The 26,621-nt window shown below is 44.0% G+C and overlaps 1 protein-coding gene and 1 long non-coding RNA gene across 42 annotated transcripts in view; one reads left to right on the top strand and one right to left on the bottom strand.

Annotated features, from left to right (window-relative positions):
• Positions 1-26,621, top strand: part of LOC139361271 (disco-interacting protein 2 homolog C-like) — a 170,529-nt gene that overhangs the window by 103,808 nt on the left and 40,100 nt on the right. For 9 of the 41 annotated variants that reach the window (XM_071089845.1, XM_071089846.1, XM_071089844.1 and 6 more), the window contains 2 exons: positions 6,036-10,560; positions 24,787-24,996. In XM_071089845.1, coding sequence (XP_070945946.1) covers positions 10,539-10,560; positions 24,787-24,996 — 232 coding nt within the window. In that variant the 5' untranslated portion in view covers positions 6,036-10,538. Of the gene's footprint in view, positions 1-3,901; positions 10,561-24,786; positions 24,997-26,621 lie in introns of those variants that run through there. The other 32 variants (XM_071089877.1, XM_071089874.1, XM_071089875.1 and 29 more) reach the window with 22 other exon arrangements.
• On the bottom strand, positions 10,247-24,789 carry LOC139361273 (uncharacterized). The gene is made up of 3 exons (XR_011618825.1): positions 13,355-24,789; positions 12,925-13,093; positions 10,247-10,644 (listed from the first exon to the last, which is right to left on the bottom strand). It is a non-coding gene; the product is annotated as an uncharacterized lncRNA (long non-coding RNA).

A 26,621-nucleotide genomic window follows, 5' to 3' on the forward strand; every position in this document is an offset into this window, starting at 1 on the left:
GTGTAAAGTGGGGTAGCCCCCAGGACCTAGGAAGGACTCGTGGTCAGTGTCGGTGGTCATGCGTGCTGTACGGGTCCCCCAGGAAGATGATTGCTACGGATAACTCCCTCCGTTCAATGTCACTGAATGTAAAAGGTGGGACATTGGCTTCTGATGTGTCTGGTTTGCTGTAGGCCACGCTGCACCCCGTGGTTCCTGAGCCCTGAGCTGAAGTACATCCTGCTGCATCGCCTGTGTCGCTTTTGCTGTGTCACTTAGAGCTCCTGCCCTGGGAAACTTCCTCGCGCCTGACGAGCACCACAGTTTGCAGCAAGACCTGTCCAAAGCGTGGACTGCGAGAGCCCCGCTGTGGTCCTCTCCTCTCCATGTTGGGAGCGACTTTGTGGGGTTTGTCGGCCCTTCTCTCAGGTGTCCTGTGTCTCATGGATCAGCCGACGAGCCCCGTCTGGAGGAGCACTCTGCAAAACGCTGCCGGCCACCCAGATCTCCTAGCGCAGAGTGAGGCCACATCTGCAGAATTGACCGCACAGAGTCCCGAGGCATTCGGCAAGAAGGGGAGTGGGATGTGTGTGAGATCCCACTGCGGAAGCCGGCTCTGCTCCGTACTCTGCGTGCGGGGTGCCTGATGTTCAGACCTGCTGTGTCTATCGGGGGCCATGGCGGGGTGGTGGGAGTGGGGGCAGGGAGCAGCGTGGATGGATCCAGGAAAGGACTTAGTTGAATCCCAGCTGCCCACATACCTGTTGCTGGTCTTGGACAAGGTCCCTAGTTTCTCTGGGCTTTCGGTTTGATTGTAAGACTAGGACGCCGCCCTAGTCTGAAGATGTCGGTGTGTGCGGGAATGCCTGGCGCAGTCACCATGGGTTTTCCTTCAGCCTCCTCCGTGCCCCTCCCTGGGTCAATCAGTATCCATGCGTGCCACAAGTAAATTACAGTCCCTCCGAAAACCAGTTGACCCGAGTTTTATGGTCGAGCATGGTGAGTGTCCTTGCCAGGAAATGCCACTAGATGTCTTGGGCCTGCTCCTCTACCTCCACAGCAATCCCCGGAACAGGCTGGTTCAGGACGTGGGAGGTGGGAGTCGGTGTTGTACCTAGGACAGGCTGAAGTCAAAGGCTCATTTGCTCTGTGAGGGGTGATCAGGATGACACATCAAGTGGAGCCCCATGGCTGACCCTGGAGGTGGACGGTCGGGTCGGATTGGCTGCCCTCCAGCACGTGTTTCGAGTGATGCCTTCCCTGGGTTACGCAGCCCTGATCTGTAGGGCACAACTTCCCAGCTCCAGCCAATCTGGTCTTGCCGTCTCCTTCCAAGAAGGTAGGTGCGGCGCAGTTGCCTTTAAGCGGCTCCTTCTGGACACCGCAGGGCAGCAGCAAGCAAGCATGGGCGACTTTTTTCTTACGTTGACCACAATACGCGGGGCCAGCTTTGCACGATCCCATTCAGCATCACACGTGTGCATCGGCCACTCACCTGTCCATCTGCCACAGACAGGCTTGGACAGGACCATTGAGTGGCCTTTACGGCAAAGAGCCTAAAGGGCTCACAGGAAACCTGGACCCAGCGCAATGGTAACAGCGCAGCAATACCTGTCATTGATCAAGGGGTATTCTGGGCCCGACATGGTGTTAAGTGATCCAGTTCGGTTAGCACTCTTAGAATTAACCCCCTTTTGCCTATCAGGAAATCGAAGACGGAGGGCATTAACGCCAGGGAGCAGGGAGTAAGGGGACACACAGAGGGGCTGAGGGGCTGGGCATTCTGAGCCCACGGATCTGCCCACAGGCCCCGGCTGCACGGGCACCAGGGCTGCTGCTCTGGAGGGGATGAGGAGCTCTGGGGAAAAGATGGAGCCTGACGTGGGTAAGATTTGGATATTTTCAGAAGAGATTTTCAGCCTGGAATGAGGGTGTAAGTGACTGAATCGGAGTGATGAGCCAGATAGCCCGGCTGCGGGAGCTCCCCTGTGGGGTGAGGGAGGAAGGCCTTGGGGGCGTGTGGCTGAGCAGAGGCGCTGGGTCGCCAGGAGCCGCCGCGGGTTTGGAAAGGGGGAGAAACGCAGCGCCCTGCACTGCAAGGGCACCGAGACGTGGTTGTGGTTCTTCCTGACCGTGACAGGCACAAATGGTGCTGATGGTGGAATGCACGGAGTTTGCCTTCAGAGAACTCCTGCTGTCTTTTAAAACCTGGGCCTCTCATTTAAACTTGGTGGCCTCAGGTGAATGGTCAGAAACAGTTTCTGATGAGGTTGCAGAGACTGTGCATGGCCTCTGATTGTGCACATCCTGTGATTGTGTATAGTCTCTGATTGTGGCCTCTGGCCTCTTTGTGGCCTCTGATTGTGTGGGTCTCTGTGTGTGGTCTCTGATTGTGTGTGGTCTCTGATTGTGTGTGGTCTCTGATTGTGCTCAGTCTCGGATTGTGCGCGGCCTCTGATTGTGTGCGGCCTCTGATTGTGGGTTGTGTGAGTTTCCCGGGATTAAGTAGATGAGCCTCGTGCTGGAGCAGGTGTGCCTTGTGTTGGGCATGTGGATAAAGAAGTTTAACCCATCCCCTCTTTGAGAATGGCAGGGCAGTAACAAAGGCGGTTGATTTATACATGGCCATCCTCGTGAGGTGAGGACCTGAAAGGTTTACTGCTTTCCCGGAAAGCTGCTCTGGGCGTCACCATCACTGATCATGGACAGCAGCTCAGAAGCCCCCTTAAGGTGCAGGGAGGGACCGGCGCTGGTCCTGTCTGTGCCCAGGCTGCTGGTCACCCTGACGGCCAGGCGATGGCTGCCTGTGCACGAAGCTGGGGTTAGAGTGAATTTGGGCAGTGTCGGCTTTGATTTAGGTCAAGACTGATCAGTCTTCCTAAAATACTAGCCATGAAAGCTTTCATAGATTGTAGTTCTTTGGGAGATTTATATGTGGTTTTTAAAGCACAGGGCCCATGGCCAGTGTTGAATTACATTTTGTTCAGTGTAACTGACAGGACACTGGACCTGAGTCTCAGGCCTGCCACAGGGTTCAGGGAGCTTCAGAGAGGGAGATGTTTGTGCTCAAGTTTTCGCAGATGGGATGGGACATGGGCATGGGGCTGGAATGCTCTAAACTTCAATCTTCAGTCATCGGTATCACCTGTGCACACGCATATCGTTTTCAAAGATGGACAAGCTTTTGGGAAATATCTGAAGACTTTTCCAGTTTTGAAAGAAGCCGGGATGACACTGGAAACGTCAGGTGTCTTGGCTGCTGATCAGGTCCATCACCACGCACATGGTCCCTAACCTGGCCCACCTCTGATCATGCACAGCGGGTGACGAGGTCCATAACCTCACACTTCTGTGCACAGCAGGTGACCAGGTCCCTAACCTCAAAAGCTTCTGATTGGGTGCAGCTGGTGACCAGGTCTGTAACTTCACATGGCTCTGATTGTGCAGAGCTGGTGACCAGGTCACTAACCACCCACACCTCTATTCATACCCAGCGGGTGACCGGGTCCATCACCTCACACCTCTGATTGTGCATAGCAGGTGACCAGGTCTGGAACCTTGCACACCTCTGATCGTGCACAACGGGCGACTAGGTCCATGACCTCACGCCTCTCTGCACAGTTGGTGACCAGGTCCATAACCTCACACCTCTGATCGTGCACAGCTGGTGGGCGCAGGACCCACTTCAGTGAGGGGCTGACTTCCCAGGTGTGAAGGGGGAATGTTGTGTGGCTCGCTAAGCCCCTCCATGCTTTGGGGGCTCCAGGCTGTGGCCGGCAAGTAGGAGGTTGTCCCAGGAGGCTGCTGTGTGTTGGGGATGGGAGGCAGCTGCAGGGTGGAAGTACGATGTTGTCGTAGGGGGCCACTGTGGGGGGGTGGGACGGGAGGCAACTGCAAGTTGGAAGTAGGATGTTGTCCCAGGAGGCTGCTGTGTGTGGGGGAGGGAGGAGGCAACTGCAGGGTGGTGTGGTGGTCCCCGTGCCACTGATTTCAGGTTAAAATAGAATGTGGACCTCTTTTTACCATAGTTTTTAATTACTCCGCTAGTTTGTGTTGCTGTCTCTTGCTATGAAGTCCACAGTCTGATGTCTCTGTGGTCCCCATGTTTCCCTTCTGCTTGTGTTACCCGATCCTGTGGGTCAGCTGTGAGGAAACCACTCTCCACGCCTCATCTGGAGTGGTCTCGAGCTGGGTGTGCTGGTCTCCTTGTGGGCTAAAGTGTTCTTCTGTTACTGTTTTCTCTGTTTTTTGACCAAATTTAGCAGACTTGTGTATGATACAAACACTTTAAAAAACGTCTTTTGCCTTTATGAAAAAAACACTTGCATTGCTTTAAAATGAACCTTTCCTGTGTCTCCATCCTTCCTCACAGATTGCTCTGTGTTAGAAACTCGGTGGTGTGTGCGCTTCATGGCCTCATTCCATCAAGCACTGTAACCTCTGATTGCAAAAGTGACTACACTCAAGGCAAAAAACTTCGCAAATGTTGGAAATAATGAACAAAAACAATATATTGTTCTCTTGTCACCCTGAAATGGCTACTCTTAATATTTTGATGTAGTTCTTTGAATTCTTTTTAAGTAAAGTTGCTTCTAACACAAGCACTTTGATTATATTGATCAAATTATATTCAGGAAATAAGGAGAAAGTAAAAAGAATATCCAGTTTGGGGCAAAAAGGAAGACGACATAGAAAGAGGCTGTAAAACTCCCTGCAACTTGAAAAGCTGGGTTGTGGTGGCTGTGGTTTTGTTTTTACTGTGAGAGACCACAGGATTCTTCTTGGCACTGAAGGGCAATAAGATAATACCCTGTGTGTGTGCTGGTGGCTGTATAAACCGAGCCGCATGTCCTCTTTCGAAGCAGAGAAAGCATGAGGTTTGAGGTAGTGGTTTGGTAACTTTTGGAAAGTCTGTTTGTAGGACTGCACTGCAGAGATTAGGTCAGTCTGAATTAGAATCGAATGATCTGTTCAGGCCTTGGGAGCTTTCTACACCGGGTGTACGCCTGTTCTGGATGTGGTGTAGAAGGAACAGGACTGGGAGGGTTTCTTGCTTCCCAGTCATAGAAATGCCTGCAATTATCACTGTTTGTTGTTTCTCGGGAAGCTATTTTGGGAAGGAAGTGTACGTTCCAAGGCTGCTGGTTGGCCTTTCATCACCCTGGGGGTCTTGGTGTGGGTCACGGGAGCTGTGACTGCTCACGCGTGCAGCTCTGTCTCTCTCGCTGCCGCGCCGGTAGACAGCTGGTCACCAACACAGTGTGTGTCCCAGTGGCCTTTGAGAAGAATTCTCTACATCATTTTTATACAAGGTCCTTTTTCCTTTCAATGTCAACATCGTGCCTTCTAGCCAAGCGATATGTTCTTGCAGAAACAGGAAGTGTGGCCCAAGTGAGAAATGAGGGAATTGATCCATAACTGCTATCAGTTTTTATAGAGTTGAGCCATTGTAATTTATACACAAACATGTTAAATCTGTAGAAGTGAGTCACGGTGCCAGACCCTCACAAATGCCGAATGTCTACGTGGGACCTCTCTTCTATCGGGTCCACATCACAAGAAGAAAAGTCGCTCAAATGCAGGACGGAGTGGACGTGAATCTCCGAAAACTCCATGAATCAGAGTGACTGCTTTCCCAATTGCTGGTCTCCCCATTTGAGGTTGTGAGATTCCCGTTCTGAAGCTCCTTCAATTTCCCAGCATCCATTTCACTCCTTCATGGAGATAACAGACTCACACTGATACCTTGTTCTCAGATTTTCTAATTAGAAAAAGCACATATTTCACAAGAATTGTCCAGCTAACTCACTCCTTAGCCTGGGGTAAGCCACATACCTCTTTTCTCTTTAAAATACTCACCTTTCAGAACTCTTGGTAAATAAGAATAGGAAGGTACCATGACTTTGGCCACAAGCAGTATTATGTATAATGTGCAAGTGAGTGCCTTGAGAGCCATGGTTGCTAAAAACAAATTTTCTCAGAAGAGAAAAATGTAAGCAGTTCTTGACATGATCGTTAATTTTGTTTTGCCTAAATAACATCTTGTCGTTGTACAGGGATACAGGACGTTGCTGAGTATTGACCGGGGCGAGTGGGTCCTGCTGCCCCACTGTGTGATCCTGAATATCGACAGGGGTGAGTGGGTCCTGCTGCCCCACTGTGTGTGACAAGCCCTTTGTTTCTGGCCTGGAAATGTCCTGGCTCTTTCAGTGCATTGGGGTGGTGCTGGCCCCCTTTGTTAGTTTGCATGTGAGGCAAAATCTCACGCCTTTCACTCTTGTTGACATACAGATGCCAAAGCTTTGAACAAATTCTTACTAAATCAAACCCAGAAATATGTAAAAGGGATAAGAATACCATGAACACTTAGAGTTTGTTCTCATGATCTGTAGTTTTGCATTGCACATTTGGCTCATCATTCAAAAATCAATGTAATTCACCATATTAACAAAAAATAAAGCAGAAAACCCATTTTATCCTCCCGGTAGACACTGGAAAACATCTGTTGAAATTTAATAGTCCTTATACGAATTTCCTATCACATCAGGAACAGAAGGGAACTTTCTCCGTTTGATAAAGGCCACTCCTGAAAAACAAGAGCTGACCCCCCTCCTCGGTGGTGGCAGCCGGGGAGCTCTGCCCACAGTCAGGGGTGTCGGGAGCATGGCCATTCTCCGTGCTTCAGGTTCGCATGGTGCACACTGGGGCCCTCGTCCGTGAAGTTAGTTAGGAGAACTAAAAGGCATAAAGACTTGGAAGCAGGGGGAGATGCTTGATGTACAGAAGACACAGGGCCTTATTTAGAACATTTTAGGAAATGTACAAACAACCAGAAATGGTGTGAATTTTGCAAGCATGCAAGATGGACTCTTCGCAACAGATGTATACAGATGCCCAGTGGCCCATGAGAGGTGCTCACCAGGGAGTCATTGGGTAAGTACAACTTAAACCCGCGAGGTTCCCCTTCACAAGAGTGGAGAAGGGAGGACAGTAGCAGGTGCTGGTGAAGATATGACAGACTGGATCTCAGACTGATGGAGACTTAAAATGGCACAGCCACTTCAGCAAATGTGGCAGTTTCTTTAAAATGTGTACACTTACCATATGGCCCAGCAGGTATGCTGTAGACGTTCACCAAGGAGAGCAGAAAATGTGTGTCCTTGTAAAAGAATGCACATTATCTCCAGAGTAAATTGTCATAGCCAAGAACTGGAAACAACATAAATCTCTCTCATCTGGAGAAACATGAGCAAATTCTGATATATTCATACATTGTCCTAGTTCCCAGCAGGAAAAACGTACAAAATGCTGAAACCAAAACAGACAACGGGGATGAGTTCCAGGAGCCTTGAACTGAGCAGAGAGTGAACACCACGCCGTGGAGTCCATGTGACAACGGAGAATCTATGCGAGTCTCGGGTGACGGAAGAGCGCCAAGAACACTCCTCGAGAATGAACAGTGGCTGTCTCTTGAGGGCTGGGATTGACTGGGAGGGGACTTGTGGGAACTTTGATGCAAAAGATTTGATTAGGGTAATAGATTTCCATTTATCGAAATGCGCCAAGTGTACTCAAGATCTGAACATTTCACTGTGTATACTTTGTACTCCCTACCTTCCAAAAAAACAATGAAAAAATAATTACAAATGAGCACTGAACTCGATAGATTTTTCACCGTGGTATTAGATAGCAATTCTGAAAGCATTTCTGTATCTCCAGACTTAAGCAAATAAGCTTAATAAATCAGTGAATATATTGAGTGCTGCAGGTGCCAGGTTTCTTTCTTGGTAAGAGGTAGAAATAAGAAAAGGCCAAAGCCTGGAATGGATCACGTGGGATTAGGTTGCAGCAGGAGGTACAAGTATCAGCTGGTGGCTCCCGACAGATGTAGACAGGGATAGAAGTGCCTGTGGATGGGTGTGGGTGCACATGCGTGTACATGCGTGTGTGTGTTCTACTTGCCGGCAATGCCCAGCAGCACCCGGTGCCCACTCTTAGCTTCCAAACTCCGTTCTTCACTAGAAGGAGCCCTGGTCTAAGGGCTGGGGAATCCGGTGTCAAATCTGGGACCAGTTGAGCAACAGAACAAACCATTGTAACTATGAATCATAACCCACGAAGCCAGACTCCGTGAGTATATATGGACATATGTAAATGAATGCTGAAAGATAAAATTATTTTTCAGTGAATATGGAAGATCTAATGATTTAGAAGGAATGACAGGAAATCAGTGGATGCTAAAACTAGTAGTGGAGAATTCATGGAAAACAGAATATGCACATAGTGTCAGGGTGTCTCCTCCCAAATCTTAATTTCAACGCGAGAAGTAGCATCTTTGCTTTGGAGGCACTTAAGCACCACCTTCACTGAGTTGCCGATGTTAACATTGTCACGTAAGACAGACTTCTGCGGTGTCCCTGCTAAAATGCATACTCCTGAGTCTAGTCCGGAAGATACCAAAATAAAGGACAAGCTGTGAAATAACTGACCTGTATTCTTTAACATTTCCAATTTCAGGAAACACAAAACCTGAGAAACTTGGATGCTGGACGGGTAAAAATCACATGACAAATCAATTCATCATCCTGGATTGGATCGTAGAAGAAGACAAAGTAAGAAAATTATGGAGACAGTTGACAGCATTTGAAAGTGAACTTTGTATATGACAGTTAAATTTCCGGATCTTGAGGAAAGTGAATGTGAGAGCATATCCTTGTGTTTAGGAAATACATTGAAACATTTAGGTATGGAAGGATATAGTATCTGATATTTATTTTCATTTGACTTAGAAAATTCATGGGGGAGGGGGGAAAGCAGTGATGTAAGATAGGAGCAGTTGGGCCTAAGTTGAGCCTGGTAAGTTATGTGGAAATTCACTACGCTGGTCTTGCAGATTTTCTGTGTCTTTGAAATTACATCCAAAAAGTTTAAAACGGAGAATATGCAAAACAAAAAGCGATTTGTGGAAGTGAGTGGACTGTCACCTCATTGATCCCTTCAGTTTTCGGCCATGAGCCAAGTCAGTCACATAATGGTTTTTGACCTGGGAATTAGAAATAGTGGCCAGATGACCAGGCTCTTTATCTAGTTAGGGAGAGAAGTGTGCACAAAGGCTGACAAGACCAAGCAGTGCGATGAGCTGCTTGTGGGCGTGATGCTGAGGGTCTGGGTCCTGTCTCAGGTGGCAGCTTGGGGGTTTTAAGCCAGAAAGCCACGTCTGATTCTCTTTCAGTGGGATCATTCTCGCAGCTTCAGAGAAAACTGCCCCAACTCGTCTTCACTCACGCTGGCCATTTTTGGTGGTGGTGGTTTTATTCTGCTAACACCGTTCTCACTGACAGTTTAGGGCCTTTGAGCGGATTTTTGCCTGTGTCTCGAAGATTCTCGTCTTGACAGCCGGTATGTTTCATTCCTGTTGTTCCGATTCTGTGTTAAGAGGGTTCTTCCCTGGCTTCACAGTTTGGAGTTGCTGCTGCATCTGTCTCTGCTTTAATTCTCTAGCCCATCTATCACTTGTCTCATCCCTTAAGAAGTGGCCTGCGTGAGATGCCATGAGACTGTCTGCCTTATCACCACTGCGACCCCAACCCGTAAGGACTTACAGAGAAGGCATTCAGTGAATGTGTGGAATTAATGTAATGGGTTAATAGCCACAAAATGTCTTAATGGTTGTTTTAGTCCATTTCCATGCTGCTGATAAAGACATACCCGAAACTGGGAAGAAAAAGATTTAGTTGGCGTTGCGGTTCCGCATGGCTGGGGAGGCCTCAGAATCATGGTGGGAGGCGAAAGGCACTTCTTACATGTCAGCAGCAAGAGAAAACGAGGTAGAAGCAAAAGCGGAAACCCCGATAAGCCATCAGATCTCATGAGACTTATTCACTATCACGAGAATAGCACAGGAAAGACGGGACCCAGTGATTCAGTTACCTCTCCCTAAGTCCCTCCCACGACACATGGGGATTCTGGGATGTAGAATTCAAGTTGAGATTTGGGTGGGGACACAGCCAAACCATATCCATAGCCAACACAGTCCTGGCCCATGGCCGGTGTTGAGCTGAGCTGCGACCGTGGCTGTGTGAGTTGGGGTGCGAGGCGTGCACACGCCTCTCAACGGTACAGTGAAAGGATTTGGAGGCTCAAACGTGTGACCTACAAAGAATCTCCAAAGATCAAGGTGCATTCACCCTAAAAAGAAAAATCTCAGTGCAGTTTACACCCAGTGTTTGCTTGCGGATATGGATTCTACAGTTAATAAAATGAATAATTAAAAGTCTGTGAATAAATTTTAATGTCTTTATGGAACTGTAAACACTGATTTTCTTTCCTCACCCACCCATCTGTTGGTGAGTTTCAGAAGGTGGATGAACCGTGCTGCGGGGACAGAGAGGAGGGTGCAGCTTGGCCTCTGGGACCTAAGCTGAGCACTGAGTGACTGAGCTCTCTCCATTTCAGACGTCCACACGGAAGCTGTCCAGGCGGCTCTGGCCAGACACAAAGAGCAGAAGATGGCGGTGCCTATGCCTTCCAAACGCAGGTCCCTGGTCGTGTAGACCTCCATGGACGCCTACACCCCTCCAGGTAAGGGACACGCTCCCCGACGCTGCCTCCTGAACATGCTGGGCGCCTCAGAATTGACCGCTAGCCCAGAAGTTGGGTTTTTGCCTTCAAAATCATGGTGCAGAAATGCAGATTTTGTGAACCAGAAGTCCGAAAACAGTGTATGAAAAGTAACACTATGTATCTGTATAAATACACATTTTTAACTTTTCATCAAGATTGATACATATGATACATACCAGTAAAATCTCACACAGTTTTATTCATTTAATTCCTTGTAGGGAAAAGGGAAGAGTTTGTAACCCTATGGGTGGAATTGGACTTTTCTTCTGATTAGGCTGTTGCATGCATATTCTCAAATCTTCAGATAAGTGTGCTACATTATTGGATTGTTTTAGAACAAGCGAATTGGACAGTTTAGGCAGCTACCCGAATCAGGTCATAAACTTTGCCTGCAAGGTGCCAGCTAGTATTTTAGTTCCTGCAGGCCATAAGGTCTCTCACAACCACTCAACTCTGCCCTCAGCCATGGGTGACAGCAAGTGCGTATGACTGTGTACCAATAAAACTTTATTTACAAGAACAACGGACCAGATTTGGTGCAGGGACCTGCCAACCCCTGATCTAAATTACTGAAGGTAATAGCCAATTTATATTTCTGCTATATAATACTGCTTTTCTTTAATCTTGAATTTTACATAACTACCCCAATTCTCTCTTTTCTCTGCCCAAATAATTATAAACTACATTTCATGATCTTCACACCCAAGTAAAGCAGAAAGTTTAGTTATCCAGATACTTGTTAGAGACACGGATTGAACCTATGCTATTTGGTGTTTAGTTTCTGTGATTTTGATTCCAACATTATTCATGCCGTTGTTGCAAGCTTGTCTTCTCAAAGGACCTGAATCACCTTACATCCCACGTTGAAGCTACATATCACTTTAAATGACCCAGTATTTTTGCTCCAATACCAAAGAAACTTAAGGTACAATACGAATAGTTGAAAATGTACAACATTTTCGGGAGTATTTTTACTTCTGAAATTTAGCTTAGTCTTGGCAAGCAGTGAGACAGAAGGACGTGCTTCAGATCAGAGCTGAGGTCAAGCGTACGTCCACATTACTACAGGCAGCTCCTGAGTTTCACCTTTACATACCTTTACAAATGAAGGTACTGGAATTTAAAGGACAGAACTTAGAGTGCATCATTTTGGGTTTTCGTTGCTTTTTGTTTTGAGACAAGGTCTTGCTCTGTCACCAAGGTTGGAATTCAGCATCATGATGGCAGCTCTTGGCTCACTGCAGCTGTGACCACCTGGGCTCACGCGGTCCTCCCACTTCAACCTCAAGCAGCTGGGACCACAGGTGCTCGCCACCACACCCAGCTAATTTTTAAGTGTTTGTAGAGACAGGGTGTTCCTATGTCGTTTCTGTTTCTCATTGACACATAACGTGTTCTTCATCGAAAGAACGCAGTGCCAGCCAGGCAAGGGAGTGAATGCCATGCTAGCAAGTTGTTGACAAGGGAGCCCTTTCTGCCAACGTGCTCCCTTGGGCTCCTCCCTTTCCTTATTTTAATATTAAGCCACAGCACATAATGAAGGACTGGGCACGATAGCTCATGCCTATAACTCCAGTAATTTGGGAACCCAGGGCAGGTGTATGGCTTGAGCCCAAGGGTTCAAGGTCAGCCTGGACAACATGGCAAAATGTACAGAAATGCCTTTTGTACATCTTGTCTTCACCAAAAGTACAAAAAATTAGCTGAGCCTGGTGGTGTGCACCTGTAGTCCCAGCTACTTGGGAGGCTGAGGTGGGAGAATCACTTGAGCCCGGGAGGCAGAGGTTGCTGTCAGCTGAGATGGCACCACTGCACTCCAGCCGGGGCAACAGAGCAAGACCCCCATCTCAATTAGAAAAAAATAACGATAACAAATGCAGACTCTTTAAAAATGATTAGGCCAGGCATGGTGGCTCATGCCTCTAACCTCAGCAGTTTGGGAAGCCAAGGCAGGCAGATTGCTTGAGTTCCCAGCATTTGAGACTAGCCTGGGCAACATTCCAAAGCCCATCCCTGCAAAACATACAGAAATCAGCCAGGAATGGTGGTGTGTGCCTGTGGTCCCAGCTGCTCGGGAGGCTGGAGTGGGAGGATCAGGGTGCAGTGAGCCATGATCGTGCCACTGCACTCCAGCCTGGGCAACAGAGCAAGACCCTATCTCAAAAATAACATGCTTACTCCTGTTTGTTTAGTTAATGGTTATAATTTGCCAAAACTTATGGCAAAATAATTGTATTTGTATGTGTTCTTTGTGTAACTAACAACATGGACGTAAAACATTTCAAGGGTTGAAATATTTTAAACCAAATTTTTGGCACTAACCAGTATGTAAGGCAACGGGCATTTTTCTTGACCACTTTGTATAAGAGAAAAGACTTTGAAATGGAAGAAACAGTGCGGTTACGGTTATTTGCTTATTTCTCGTATTGAATCCAACCGCTGACAAATGTTACTGGGTCATGTGTGATGAATAACCTCCTTGTACAGATGTCTGCAAAATATAAAAGAATATTATTTGAAATGTTATTTTTGTGAAATATTTGGATTTGACCAACAGTTTTATATCAGCCATAAAGCATCCTTTGTAAATTTTCATCAGGAGTCCTCTTGATATATCATATGGGGCAGTTTTGTAAAATTGTAAATGTCAATGTCATAAAAATTTTTTACTCCCAGCCTATTTGTGCTTAGCGATAGTTTGCATGTTTATTACCGTACTTACTTGATCCAAATCTTAGCTGCATTTTCTTACCTATTTTTCTTGGTTGTTGGTAACAGTGGTTAGATCTTACTCAGTTTCATTGCCCTTCAGAGAATGTTCTTGAAGTTTATCTTCTATGAAATGACTGGCTGCTGACCTGGATCCTAGTTTCTGGAGAAACTCTCATTAGGATTGTCGCAACGCTAGTATTCTATGGGTGAAACTTTCCTTTAGTTTCCGAATGTAAAGATAAAAGAATAATTTGCCAAAACTACTTCTAGCCATGATGAGAGAACAGGGACCCAAATCACCCATCTGCCCTAAACAACTGTAAAACTGCACAAAACGAATGAGGTGGCTGTTTTTAGTCTGTGACCACAGCTGTACCAGCCAGAACCTGAGGGCGAGGGCAGGAGAATGAATGAGATGCACCCACAGTACACTTGCCCTCTGGAGAACACCTGCAGACCGTGGTGCCGAGAGTTCAGGTGTGGGCGGAGTATGGCCATCCTACCACATCCAGAAGGCGGAGCTCGGAGAGAGCTCAGGTGTGGCGGAGCATGGCCACCCTACCACGTCCAGGAGGGGGGGAGATCAGAGAGAGCTCAGGTGTGGCGGAGCATGGCCATCCTACCATGTCCGGGAGGGGGAGATCAGAGAGAGCTCAGGTGTGGCGGAGCATGGCCGTCCTACCATGTCCGGGAGGGGGAGATCAGAGAAAGCTCAGGTGTGGGCGGAGCATGGCCATCTTACCACGTCCAGGAGGGGGAGACCCAAGTGGGTGCAGGATGGGAGCTCTCCACAGATTCACACCAACAGCGAATCCAACCAAGCCTGCCCATGTCACGATGACCCAGCCGTGCCTGTGCTAACTGCTAAAACAAGAGCTGGAAAGCTTCAGAGGGAGGTTAGGGATCCTGAGTGTGCTCAACAAGTTACCCACAATGTGTAATATTCAGCAAATAATCACCGCATACACAGAGAAACGGGGGGTAGAATCTGTGGTCAAGAAAAAGGCAGTAAAAAGTGCACACACATGCAGGATGGTCTCTGTCACTCACCACATGCGGCGGCTGAGCACATGACGTGTGCCTGGTCTGAACTGGATTTGCTGCGTGAAAGACATGCCAGTTAATATAAAAAATAGAAAATATTGTATTTGTTTTTTTTTTTAATTTGAGACGGAGTCTAGCTCTGTTGCCCAGGCTAGAGTGCAGTGGTGTGATCTCGGCTCACTGCAATCTCCGCCTCCCGGGTTCATGCCATTCTCCTGCCTCAGCCTCCCAAGTTGCTGCCCGCTGCCACGCCTGGCTAATTTTTTGTATTTTTAGTAGGCACGGGGTTTCACCGTGTTAGCCAGGATGGTCTCGATCTCCCGATCTCGTGATCCACCCGCCTCGGCCTCCCAAAGTGCTGGGATTACAGACTTGAGCCACCGCATCCGGCCTATTTGTATTTCTTATTGCAAGTATAGCATGAGCATTTTGAGTTAAAAATATACCAGTAAAATTAATTATACCTGTTTATATATTTATATGAGGCTACAAGGAAGGTTATGAGGCTACAAGGAAGGTTTCAAGTTCTATAACAGGACTCTCATAATTCTGTTGGAAAGTGCCAGTCTACATGTCTGATACAGCAGAAAACTGAGTTTTTAAATCTGCAATTATAAATATTTAGGGAATCAGAGTACAACGTGTCAGAGAATGAAAATATTTTAATTCTTGAGCCAGAGGAAGGGAAGACACTTTTCACTATAATGCAGTTGGGGAATTTCAGGTTCTGTACACGATAATCTTGAGAATTGTCACTCCCTCCTCACAGGTAAAAAGCTGAGCAAACTGAAAAATCAGCAGCTCTTCTTAAATCTGCAAGAGACGTGAGGTCACCGGCAAGCCACTGTCCCCAGATTGGCTGGACAGGTAAAGCAGATGAATCACCATACACTGGAGCACAATGCTCCAAGGAACCCACGCTGGGATTGGAAACCCTGAACTGGAATTGACAAATTGCTGTGGTGAGGTGTGGCCACGTCTGAGAGTTAAAACCTCCAGGAGGCCTGTGCATATGGGTCTCATGCTTTTGTGAGTTGTATCATCAGAAGCTCAATCAGGTTCTCGAAGTAAACATCAGAGAAAAATCCCCTCATACTTACTACAGGGGAAAGAGAATAGGAATCATTTTTCAATATGCAAGTGCACTCTTCACTAGGTCCACCTTCCTGAGAAGCTAGTTAAGTGGAGACTAACCTGGTGGGATTTTATCAGAGCCTTCTGACCTGGGAGAAAGGGAAATACCCAACTCCAACCTCCAGAGCTGAAAAGCAAAAAAGAACGGAGTATCCAAGCACTATGGGACTTCCACAGAGGCATAAAATATGCATAACGGTAATACAAGGGGGAAGAAAGAGGAACAGAAGAAATATTTGTAACAGTAATAGCTGAATTTCCTCAGATTAATGCCAGACACCAAACCATAGATCCAGGAAGCTCAAGAAACACCAAGAAGGATAAATGTAAAAACGATGACGACAAAAACAAAACAAAAATAAACTCTATTTGGGCATAAAATATTGAAACTATGGTGAATCAAAGATTAAAAAGCAAAGAAACCAGAGTAATCTCCTTCCCTATGGAGGATCAAAGATAAGAATTATTTTCAACTTCCCCTCAAAAACCATGAAAGCAAGAAGTGGAGTGAAGTATTTAAACTATTGAGAGGAAAAAAATTCCATTAACCTAGAAGTCTATACTCTGTGAAATTATCTTTCAAAAGTGAAGAAAAAGAAAAGACCTTCTCCGACAAAAATTGAAAAATTTGTTGCCGGTAGACCTGCCTTGCAAAAAATGTTCAAAGTTCTCTAGAGAAAATAGTAGAGGTCAGTAACTCAGCTGTGCACAAAGAAAGGAAGAGCACAGTCTGTTTACAGGGCTCACAGCTGTCATCCTAACACTCTGGGAGGCAAAGATGGGAGTAGAGCTGGAGGCCGCTTAGTTGAGACCAGCCTGGGCAACGTTGTGAGACTCTGTCTCATTAAAAAAAAGCCAAACGTGGTGGCCAACACCTATAGTGCCAGCTACTTTGAGAGGCTGAGACGGGTCACTTCTTGAGCCCAGGATCCCGTTCAAGGCTGCGGTGAGCTATAATGATGCTGCTCCACTCCAGCCTGGGCAACAGAGAAAGACCTTGTCTGTTTAAAAAAATAAATAGAAAAACAAAAAGCATTAAAGAAGAAATAGTGAAGGTAGAAGAAAATCTTTCATTTTTCTTAACAGATCTAACTTAACAGTTCATTCATAATAGCGACGGTAAATATACTGTATTATATGCTTATGTATATGTCATATACACACACTTAAATATAAGTGAAATGAATGAGAGCAGTGATACCCAAGGGATGGGAGAGAGCAATTAGGAATTAGGGTTATTTTGTTATTATAGTGTGCTTGCATTATCAAGAAACCAGTGTAGTGTCATTTGAAAGTGGACTTGGGTTACTTGTAAATTTATATTGCAAATTCCAAGGCAGCCACTTAAAAAAAAAAAAAAAAGTAACTGATATGCTAAGAAAGGAAAGAAAATAAATCATAGAATATGCTCAATAAAGACCACAAGGAAAAAAAAGTGAAAGACAAAAACAAAGAACAAGGGCAACAAATAGAAAATAGTAACAAATATGGTAGATGTTAATTCAACTGTATATTATTACTTTCAATGTCAGTCCAAATGCACCGAACTATATATTATCTATAAGAAATCCACTTTAGATATAAAGACATACATATAGATCAACAGTAAAGGGATGGCAAAAGATATAAATGTTAACACTAATTTTTTGGTGTGCAATGGCCTGATATCTCACTGCAACCTCTGCCTTCCAGGTTCAAGTGATTCTCCCTCAGCCTCCCGAGTAGCTGGGATTACAGGCATTTGTCGTCATGCCTGGGTAATTTATTTATTTTTTCTATTTTTGTACAGATGGGATTTCACCGTGTTGGCCAGGCTGGTCTTGAACTCCTGACCTCAGGTGATCATTCTGCCTTGCCCTTCTAAAGTGCTGGGATTACAGGCATGAGCCACCGTGCCCGGCCAACACTCATTTTGAAAAATGGAAGTGGTGATATTAATTTTAGACAGAGTCGACTTTACATCAAGGAAAGTTACCAGAGATGACTATTACGTAATAAAGAGGTCAATACTCCAAGAAGATGTAACAATCCTTAAATGTACTTTTGCTAACAAAGTATCAGAATTCCAAAGTAAAAACTGATAAACTTCAAGGAGAAATAATTAACCCACTATTATAGTTGGAGACGTTAACACCCCTTTATCAGAAATGGACCAATTCAGTAGCCAGAAAAGCAGTAAGGACAAAATTGAAATCGGCATCCTCAGTCAACTGTATGTAACTGAAGTTTATAGACTATTTCCTCCAACAGCAGCAGAATACACAACATTCACCAAGACATACCATGTTGTGGTCCATTAAACACACCTTAACACATTTAAAAGAATAGGAATCAAACAAGTATGTTCTCAACCACAGTAAAGTAGAAATCAATAATGGACGACTGGAAAATATATTAGGATATTAAACAGTACACTTATACATAATACATTGTTCAAGGAAGAAACCTGAAGATTTCTTTGAATTTTTGAAGTAAATGAAAATGAAAACTTGTTAAAATTTGTGAGCTGCAGTGACAGTAATGTTTATAGGGAAATTTATAGATTTAAATGCATACGTTAAAAATAAGATCTAAAATCAATCAGCTTCCACCTTCGAAAACTAGAAAAAGAACATCCAATTAAATTCTAAGCAGGAGACAAATAATGAAAGAGCAGAAATCAATACATTGAAAACAGAATATCAGTAGAGAAAAATCAATGAAACCAAAAGCTGGTTCTTTGAGAGAAAATCTGTAAGCCTCTAACAAGAAAAAGAAATACAGCAGATAAATTACCAATATCAGAAATGAAATAAGGGACATAACTACAGATCCCATGGACATTAAAAGGATAATAAAAATTATGAATAACTCTATGGCCACAAATTTGATAACGTGGATGAAATGAACCAATTTCTTTAAAGACAGAATTTGCCAAAATTTGAACAGGAAGAAACGATCTGTATGGGCCTGTATCTGTTAAATTGAATCAGTGGTTAATAACCTTTCAAAACAGGAAGTGCCAGGCCCAGATGGGTTCACTGGTGAATTCTACCAAATATCTAAGAAGAAATTATACCAATTATCTACAATCTCTTTCAGAACATAGAAGCTGAGGAATACTTCTTAACTCATTCTATAGAGCCAGCATCATTTTAATATCAAATACCATTTTAATAACAAAATATTACAAGAAAACTACAGAACATCTCTCATGAACATAGATGCAGTAATCTTCAATAAAATATTAGCAAATCTAGCAAAAATTGTGCACTAAAACCACATGGAATTTCACGTATCCAAAGCCGGTTTAACATTGAAAAGCCAATTAACGTAATTCATCACATTAATGGGTCAAAGACTAACAGATGCCTCATCTAAGAAGATATAGAGATGGCAAATCGACGTATGAGATGATGCTTCACATCACGTGTCATAGAGAAATGCAGATGAAAGCAACAGTAAGATATCACTACACCAGAATCCAGAACACTATCAACACCAAAGCCTGTGAAGATGTGGAGCTGTGGGAATTCTCTCTCATTCATGGCGGGTCTTAATAAAAATAGAACAGCCTTTAGGAAGACAGATTGGTGGTTTCTTACAAAACTAACTATACTCTTACCATATGATAAAGCAATTACACTCCTTGGCATTTGCTCAAAGCAGTTGAAAACTTATGTCTACACACAAAAGCCTGCAAGTAGATATTTAGAGCAGCCTTATTCATAGATGTCAAAACTTGGAAGCAACCAAAATGCCCCTCAGTAGGTGAATGTATAAGTGAGCTGTGGTACATCCAGACAATGGGATATTATTTGAGGCTGAAAATAAATGAGCTATCCATAAAAAGACACGGAGGAAACTTAAAGGGCATATTGCTAAGTGAAAGAAGCAATCTGAAAAGGTTGTTGTATGATTCCAGCTTTACAACATCCTGGAAAAGGCAAGACTATGGAGACTGTAAGAAGATCAGTTGTTGCCAGGGGGAGGCAGGGATGAATAGGCAGAGCAGGAGAGTTTTTAGTATCATGTGATCTCTGTATGATACTGTAATAGTGGATACATGTTATGCATTTGTCCAGAGCCATATATTGTACAACACCAAGAATGAACCCTGATGTGAATGATGGAGTTGGAGTGGTAATGATGTTTCACTGTAGAAGTATCAGTTGTGACAAATGTACCAGTCTGGTAGGCAATGTCCATGATAGGAGACGCTGTGCATATATAGGGTATACATGAGACATCACTATGAAGCTGGAAAATATGACACTGAGATGAAATGGCGCTGATGGGCTTAACAGGTTGGAGAAGGAAGATGAAGTCTGTGGGCTCGAAGGGAGATGAAAAGGAATTAACCAAAGTGAAGCCCAGAGAAACAAAATGAAAGGAAAGCCAACAGAACCTCAAGCTCCTGTGATACGTCAATATACTTGTAATACAAGAAGGAAAAGAGAGAGAAGAGCAAGAACCTTTGAAAACAGGAGTCAAAATTTTCTCAGATTGATGTCAAACACCTGTGTCCGGCCCCGAGAAGTTCAGTGAACTCCAAGCAGAACAAGTATAGCAAGAAGCACATCCGAGTTCATGATAGCCAAAGTACTGAAATCCCAAGATTAAGAGGAGATCCTGAAAGGACTCAGAAGGAAAAGACACGTTACATACCAGAGAAGCATTTCAAAAACGCGTGACTTATGTGAAGATACAGTGGAGACCAGAAGACCATGGAAAGACATTTTTTTAAAGCACTAAAAGCAGGAGAAAGGCCTGTCAACTCATATCCAGGGAAAATCTCCTTTATAAACAGGGGTGAAACAACACATTCCCAAATATGAAAGCTGAGAGAATGTGTTATCAGCAGAACTACACTATAAACGTGCTAAAGAATGTACTTGGCTGATTGCAAAGGATATCAGATGAAAGGTTAGCTCTACGGAAAAGAACCCTAGAAATCATAACAGTGCACTCTAAATTTTCTAGAATATAAAATCATAGAATATTTTACTCTGATTTTATGGTTTTTGGTTTTTTTATGATCTTATAATTTTATGATATAAAATCATACAATGTACACACTTCTCTATGCCTCCTTTACCTGTTTTGAAGTCCTTGCTGTACCATGCACCAGTAGTTTATTTCTTATTATTTATTTATATTCTATTTGATAGATATGACACATTCTGTTTATTCATTTACCAGTTGGTTATTCATTGTTTCCATATTCAGCTGCCATTGACATTAATGTACATATCTTTGTGTATGCATATAATTTCTTTTATCTTAAGTGGATGCCAAGTAGCATGATTGAGTCTTATTGTAAGTTTAGGTTTAGCTTTTTAAAAACTGCCAAATTATTTACAAAATAACTGCACCATTTCACATTTCCACCAGCAGCATATGCTCATCCCAGTTTCTCCACATCATCACCACCAATAGTTACTGTTATTTTTATTTTTGTCATTCTAATTGATGTGGAATGGTATATCATTGTGTATTTACTTTGCAACAATGAATGATGCTAAGCATTTTTAATGTGCTTATTAGCTTTTAATGTGCTAATTCCTATTCATAGCCATTTGTATATATTGGTAAAATGTTCAGATTTTTTGCTCATGTTGTAAATGGGTTGGTTGTCATCTTATGGGTTACAGGTGCCTTATGCAATCTGAATATAAGAGTTTTACAGATGTAACGTTTCTCAGTGAAAGAACAAACTACTATGTAGCAGACAGAACAAAGCCTTTCCCCCAAGATACCCAGGTCCTATTCCCCAGAACTTATGAACCTGTTGTCTGAAGTGGTTAAAAGGCATTTTGCAGCTGATTAATTTAAGATCTTGAGATGGGACCATTATCCTGGTTTAAGTAGGTAGACCCACTGTAATCAAGAAGGTCCTTAAAAGAGAAAAGAACTGGAGACTGGATTGATGCACTTTAAAGATGAAGAGGGGCCATGAGTCAGGGACACAGGTGGCCTCTAAAAGTTGGGAAAGGTAAAGAAATGGATTCTCCTTTGAAGCCTCCAGAAGGAACGTAGTTCTGCTGACACTTAGATTTTACACTTCTGACTTCTTCATCAATAGGATAATAGATTTGTCTTGTTGTAAGCCACTAAGATCAAGGTAATTTGTTACATTAGTTATAGGGAGATAATCATCTTTTAAAACTTACTAGTTTTCTATTTTAATGAAGTCCATTTCACTAATTTTCATGGGTTGTGTCTTTGGGAGTTTTAGAAGTGTCATGGTCTTACTGTTCTTTCATTTAGGTCTGTGATCCATTTGGAGTTAATTTTTGTGTGTGCAGTAAAGATCTAAGTCGGATTTTTGTTTTCGTTTGGTTTGGGGGATTCTTTCCCCCACGGTTTTTCTTTTTGGTGTGTGGGTACCCAGTTGCCACTGCAACATTTGTTGAAAAAACAAACTACCTTTCTTTTACTGAATTGTCTTGAGACCTTTGTCAAAAATAAATTAATCATAAATATAAGGCTTTATTTCTGAGTTTAATTCTGTTCCTTTGATGTATACATCTATTTTTGTGCGAATACCACTGCCTTAATAACTATGACTTTATGTAAAGTTTTGAAATCAGATAGTGAAGTCTTCCAACATTGTTTCCCTTTTTCAAATTTATTTTGGCTATTGTAGGTCCTTTGTATTTCCAGATAAAATTGAGAATAAGCTTTCCATTTCACACACAGCCTTCTGGGATTTTATTAGGCAGTGCCTTGAATTAATGGAACAGTTTTGGAAGAATTGTCTTGATAATGCTGCGTTTTCGAATTCACGATCATGAATCTGCCTCCATTTATTTAGTTTCCATTTATTTGGATCTTTAATGTCTCTCCGTAATGTTTTATAGTTGTCATTGTACACATTTTGCACCTTTTTGTTAGAAGTTCAGCTGAATGTCTTCTGCTTTTGATGCTATTGTGAATGGAACGATTTTCTTAATTTTATTTTCAGGTTTTTTATTGCTAGTATATGTATATCTTTATCTTGTGTCCTATGATCCCATCAAACTTTGTTTTAGTAATTTTTGGTGTACTTCTTGCCATTTTCTACATGCCAAAGTCAGGTCATCTATGAATAAAGACACTTTTATTCCTTTCTAATCTGGATGTCTTTATTACTAAACTTGTTAATTTATTTCACCAGCTAGAACCTGCCAGATAATGTTGAATAAAAGTGGCAAGAGGGGACATCTTTGTCTTGTTCTCCATCTTAGGGAAAACGCATTCTATTGTTTACCATTAAATACAATGTTAGCTGTGGCTTTTCAGGAATGTACTTTAACAGGTTGAGGAAATTGCCTTCTATTCATGGTTTGTTGAGTTTCGTTCTCTTGAATTTGTCAGTACTTTTCTATGTCTCCTAAGATTAACACGCGGTTCTACTCCGTAATTCTTTACCGCGTATGACATTAATTCAGTTTTGAATGTTAAATCAACCTGACTTCCTGTCCCCATGGTGTGTAATTCTAGTCACCACTGGTCATGCTGTATCATCCATTTCATATGCTGCTTGCTTGGTTTGCTGCTATTCTGTCGAGTGTCTATATCACATTATTCTGCAGGTTTCTTGGAAAAGGTAGGTGGGAGTGAGGAATGAAAGATTGGAAAGGGTTTTGAGAAGACGTTCTGGGGAGATGGTTGTGCTCCAAATGGACACCTGGTTGTGTACCTTTCTCAAAAGTCTCAAGGCTGTGTCAGTTTTACTTTTACTTTTATATAAATTGTGTAAGTTTTCTTAAAAGGCAGGGTCGGCCAGGCGCAGTGGCTCATGCCTGTAATCCCAGCACTTTGGGAGGCCAAGGCAGGCAGATCATGAGGTCACGAGGTCAGGAGATCGAGACCAGCCTGGCCAATATGGTGAAACCCCGTTTCTGCTAAAAATACAAGAATGAGCCAGGCATGGTGGCACTTGCCTATAATCTCAGCTACTTGGGAGGCTGAGGCAAGAGAATCACTTGAGCCGGGGAGTGACAGGTTACTGTGAGCAGAGATGACACCACTGCACCCCACCCTGGGCAACAGAGCAAGACTCTGTCTCAAAAGAAAAAAAAGCAAGATGATAGAGAATTTTCAGGCTCCTAATATTATTGCTTGTCTAACAAGTAAACTTTTTAAAAAATTCCCAAACAGCGTAAGTCATGTGACAGTGGTAATAAGTGTGAATATTGTTTGCCCTTACTGTCTTTTAAGAAGCAAACCAGTGTCTTAAGATTATTTGCTGTGACTCCTTCTCTCACCCAATGATCTGGAGCTGCTCACCTGAGCCAGCGCCTCCCATCACTCACTTGTAGGTAGGATTCTGAGTGTCATTCTTACGTTGAAGTTTAACAAATACAGCAGCAATTTATTCCCAAAAACCTTGGTGCTGCATGAAAAGTTATTAAATGAAAAATGTTCTCGCGAATTATAGTGAAAAAAGGGATGTATTTTCTCATAATCCAAGATATCCAATTTGTACAGATAGAAAAATCAATAATGACAATGTATAAGAAACGAATAGTGTAAAGGTGAATAGATTTGAGTGCAAAATGTAACATGAGGGTTTGTTGTGTGCCCCAGAGGAAAGCGGGGAGGTGGAGGGGCCGCTCTATGTGAGGCACATTCTGCTTTCCCTCCTGTTACCATCATCAGCGTCTTGATCCTTAGAGAGCTGCATGGGTATCGAACACACCGATGTAGAAATAAATCAGCTGCATGGGTATCTAACACACTGACATAGAAAGAAATCAGTTGTATGGGTAACTAACACACAGACGCAGAAATCACCTGCATGGGTATCTAACACACCGATGTAGAAACAAATCAGCTCTATGGGTAACTAACACACAGATGCAAAAATCACCTGCAAGGGTATCTAACACACACACCAACGTAGAAATAAATCAGAGCCCAGAAGAGCATCTCAGGACTAACCGGGGCTAAACATAGTCACACTGAGACTCCTGAGAGCTGCACAGGCCCTCCGCCTCCCCTTGCCCTCTCACTTTCTGACTGACACAAGAAAACACTTGGTTTCTTCCCAAACTGCTGTGTAGAGGAAATGTGTCAGTGCATCTTTGAGATGACAGTATCAAACATCTTATAGCATGTTTGTATAAGGTGCTTTGGAAGCAAAATTCATTATGCTAAAATAAATGGTTCATTATCTGAAAAGTGGTTTAAATTCTCAAGAGTGTCTACGGCAAAAAGTCATTAAACAACTGTTCAGACTTGCGTGAAGTAAATCTGTGTTGGAGGGACTGAGATTGTAGTGCCTGTTTTTGCTGCAACATATAGCAAATTGCCTTTCTTCTTACACAGATACCTCTTATGGCTCAGAAGATGAAGGCTCAGTGCAGGTGGACTCCCAGGGCGCCCCGACCTCCAGCCAGGGCAGCATCAAAGTGGAGCACTGGATCAGTCAGGCCATCCACGGCTCCACCACGTCCACCACCTCCTCGTCCTCCACGCAGAGCGGGGGCAGCAGAGCTGCCCACAGGCTAGCGGATGTCATGGCCCAGACCCCCATGGGTGAGCACGCTTCACAGTGTCTTTCTGTGCCTGTTGTCTAAACCCCTTTGTGTGTGCACGTTTTCCTCTGTTTGTATCTTGGCTGTGGAATCCCTTAGTGGAAAGAGCGCAGAGCCCCTCTGGCCCCTGGGGTGCTTTGGTTGGATTGTTTCTGGAAGCTGCTGTACTGCTTTTCTCATGCCCAGGTTCCTCCCACAGCTGGAATTCCAGGGGCCTTGTTACTGGGGAATCCCGCAGCCATATCCGAATTCCAGGGGCCTTCTGTTTTATAAGTCCTTTCGTGTTCCTGGGGAATCCTGCAGCCATATCCGCTTCTATCTTTTCTTCTCACTTATGCTCCTGCGTGAAACCTTAACAGTCCCAGTCAACAGGACAGGGTTTTAAAGTGTGCTCCTCCTGACCACGGGAGTCATTTAAGGAAACGAGGGCTTTAAGCACGGCCGCTTTACGCTGCTGTCTGCCACAGGTGTTCAGATTTCTTGGGCGTGGCGCACTGTCTTGTGTAGGTTCTATGACAAGGGAGATCCTCTGTATTAGAAAAAGAGCAAAGTTAGGATCACTGCCCTACAACGTTTGAAGATGCCGTGGAAAAGGAGTGAAGTGAGAATTACTAGAGCTAGAGTCGACACGTGGGGGAGCCACGATGAGCCTCGCGTCGCTCTGCCTTTGAATGGTTCAGGAGAAAATGTTTTCCATCAAGTATGGGACTTGGGTTGAATAGGTTTTGGTGTGTGTCTCTATTAAAGCAGTAACCGGAGATGACTGTGTACCACGTCGCCGATGACGGAGCACGAGCCGCAGGCTCAGACCCTCCCGGCACCAGCTACTACAGGAAAGCCTGATCTCTGCAAAACCCTCAGTGGGAAGCAGGTGGACGTCATGTGTGATCAGATAGCCGACAGACACCCCAGAACCCCAGAATGTTCACTTCTAGATCACTGACTCCTTCACACCCAGAGGTGTTTGGGATTGACTTGGGTCCCAGCCCCTTCGGTGCTCACTGACACTGAAAGCGTCAACTGTTTTCTGTCTGGAACAGGAGTTTGCTGTCAGGAGAGCTGGGTCTGTCTCACTTTTCCCAATAACTGCTGCTGGGATCTTGAAGTCCCTTCTCCTGCTTTAGGCTTGAGTGAGGGAAAAAAAATTGAAAACAATAATTTTTCTCTCTCAACTGTTGTGAGTATAAAGGAGAAAACAGAAATACTCTTTAAAAGTTTGCAAAGTAGTACTCAAATGCAAAGCAGTGTTAAACTTCAGTTTGACACAGTTTCAGGAACATGTACACTCGTTTATGTGAATTAATAACCCTACCTGAAATCACAGCAGGCTAAACATTGAACAGAAATGTGTGACTGCTACGTATTTTTCCATAATAAAATTCCATGTGTATATTGGATTGCAGGATAGTGGCCAAGGCTCTGCCAGACGTGAACGGGGAGGCCAGACACCGCCTCTGCCACTTGGTGGAAGCATTTGTATCCTCGGATTTTATTCAATTTTAAGAAAATGCACAGAATCTTACCAAGGAAAACACATATTTTTGAATAAATGGATCACTGCCCTTGGGCCTCCCTTTGTGGGTTTACCCTTTCAATACTGGAGGAAGTTTTAGTACAAAGAATTAA

This window comes from Macaca nemestrina, unplaced genomic scaffold (assembly GCF_043159975.1).
Source record: "Macaca nemestrina isolate mMacNem1 unplaced genomic scaffold, mMacNem.hap1 Scaffold_122, whole genome shotgun sequence".
NCBI classification, from domain to species: Eukaryota; Metazoa; Chordata; class Mammalia; order Primates; family Cercopithecidae; genus Macaca; species Macaca nemestrina.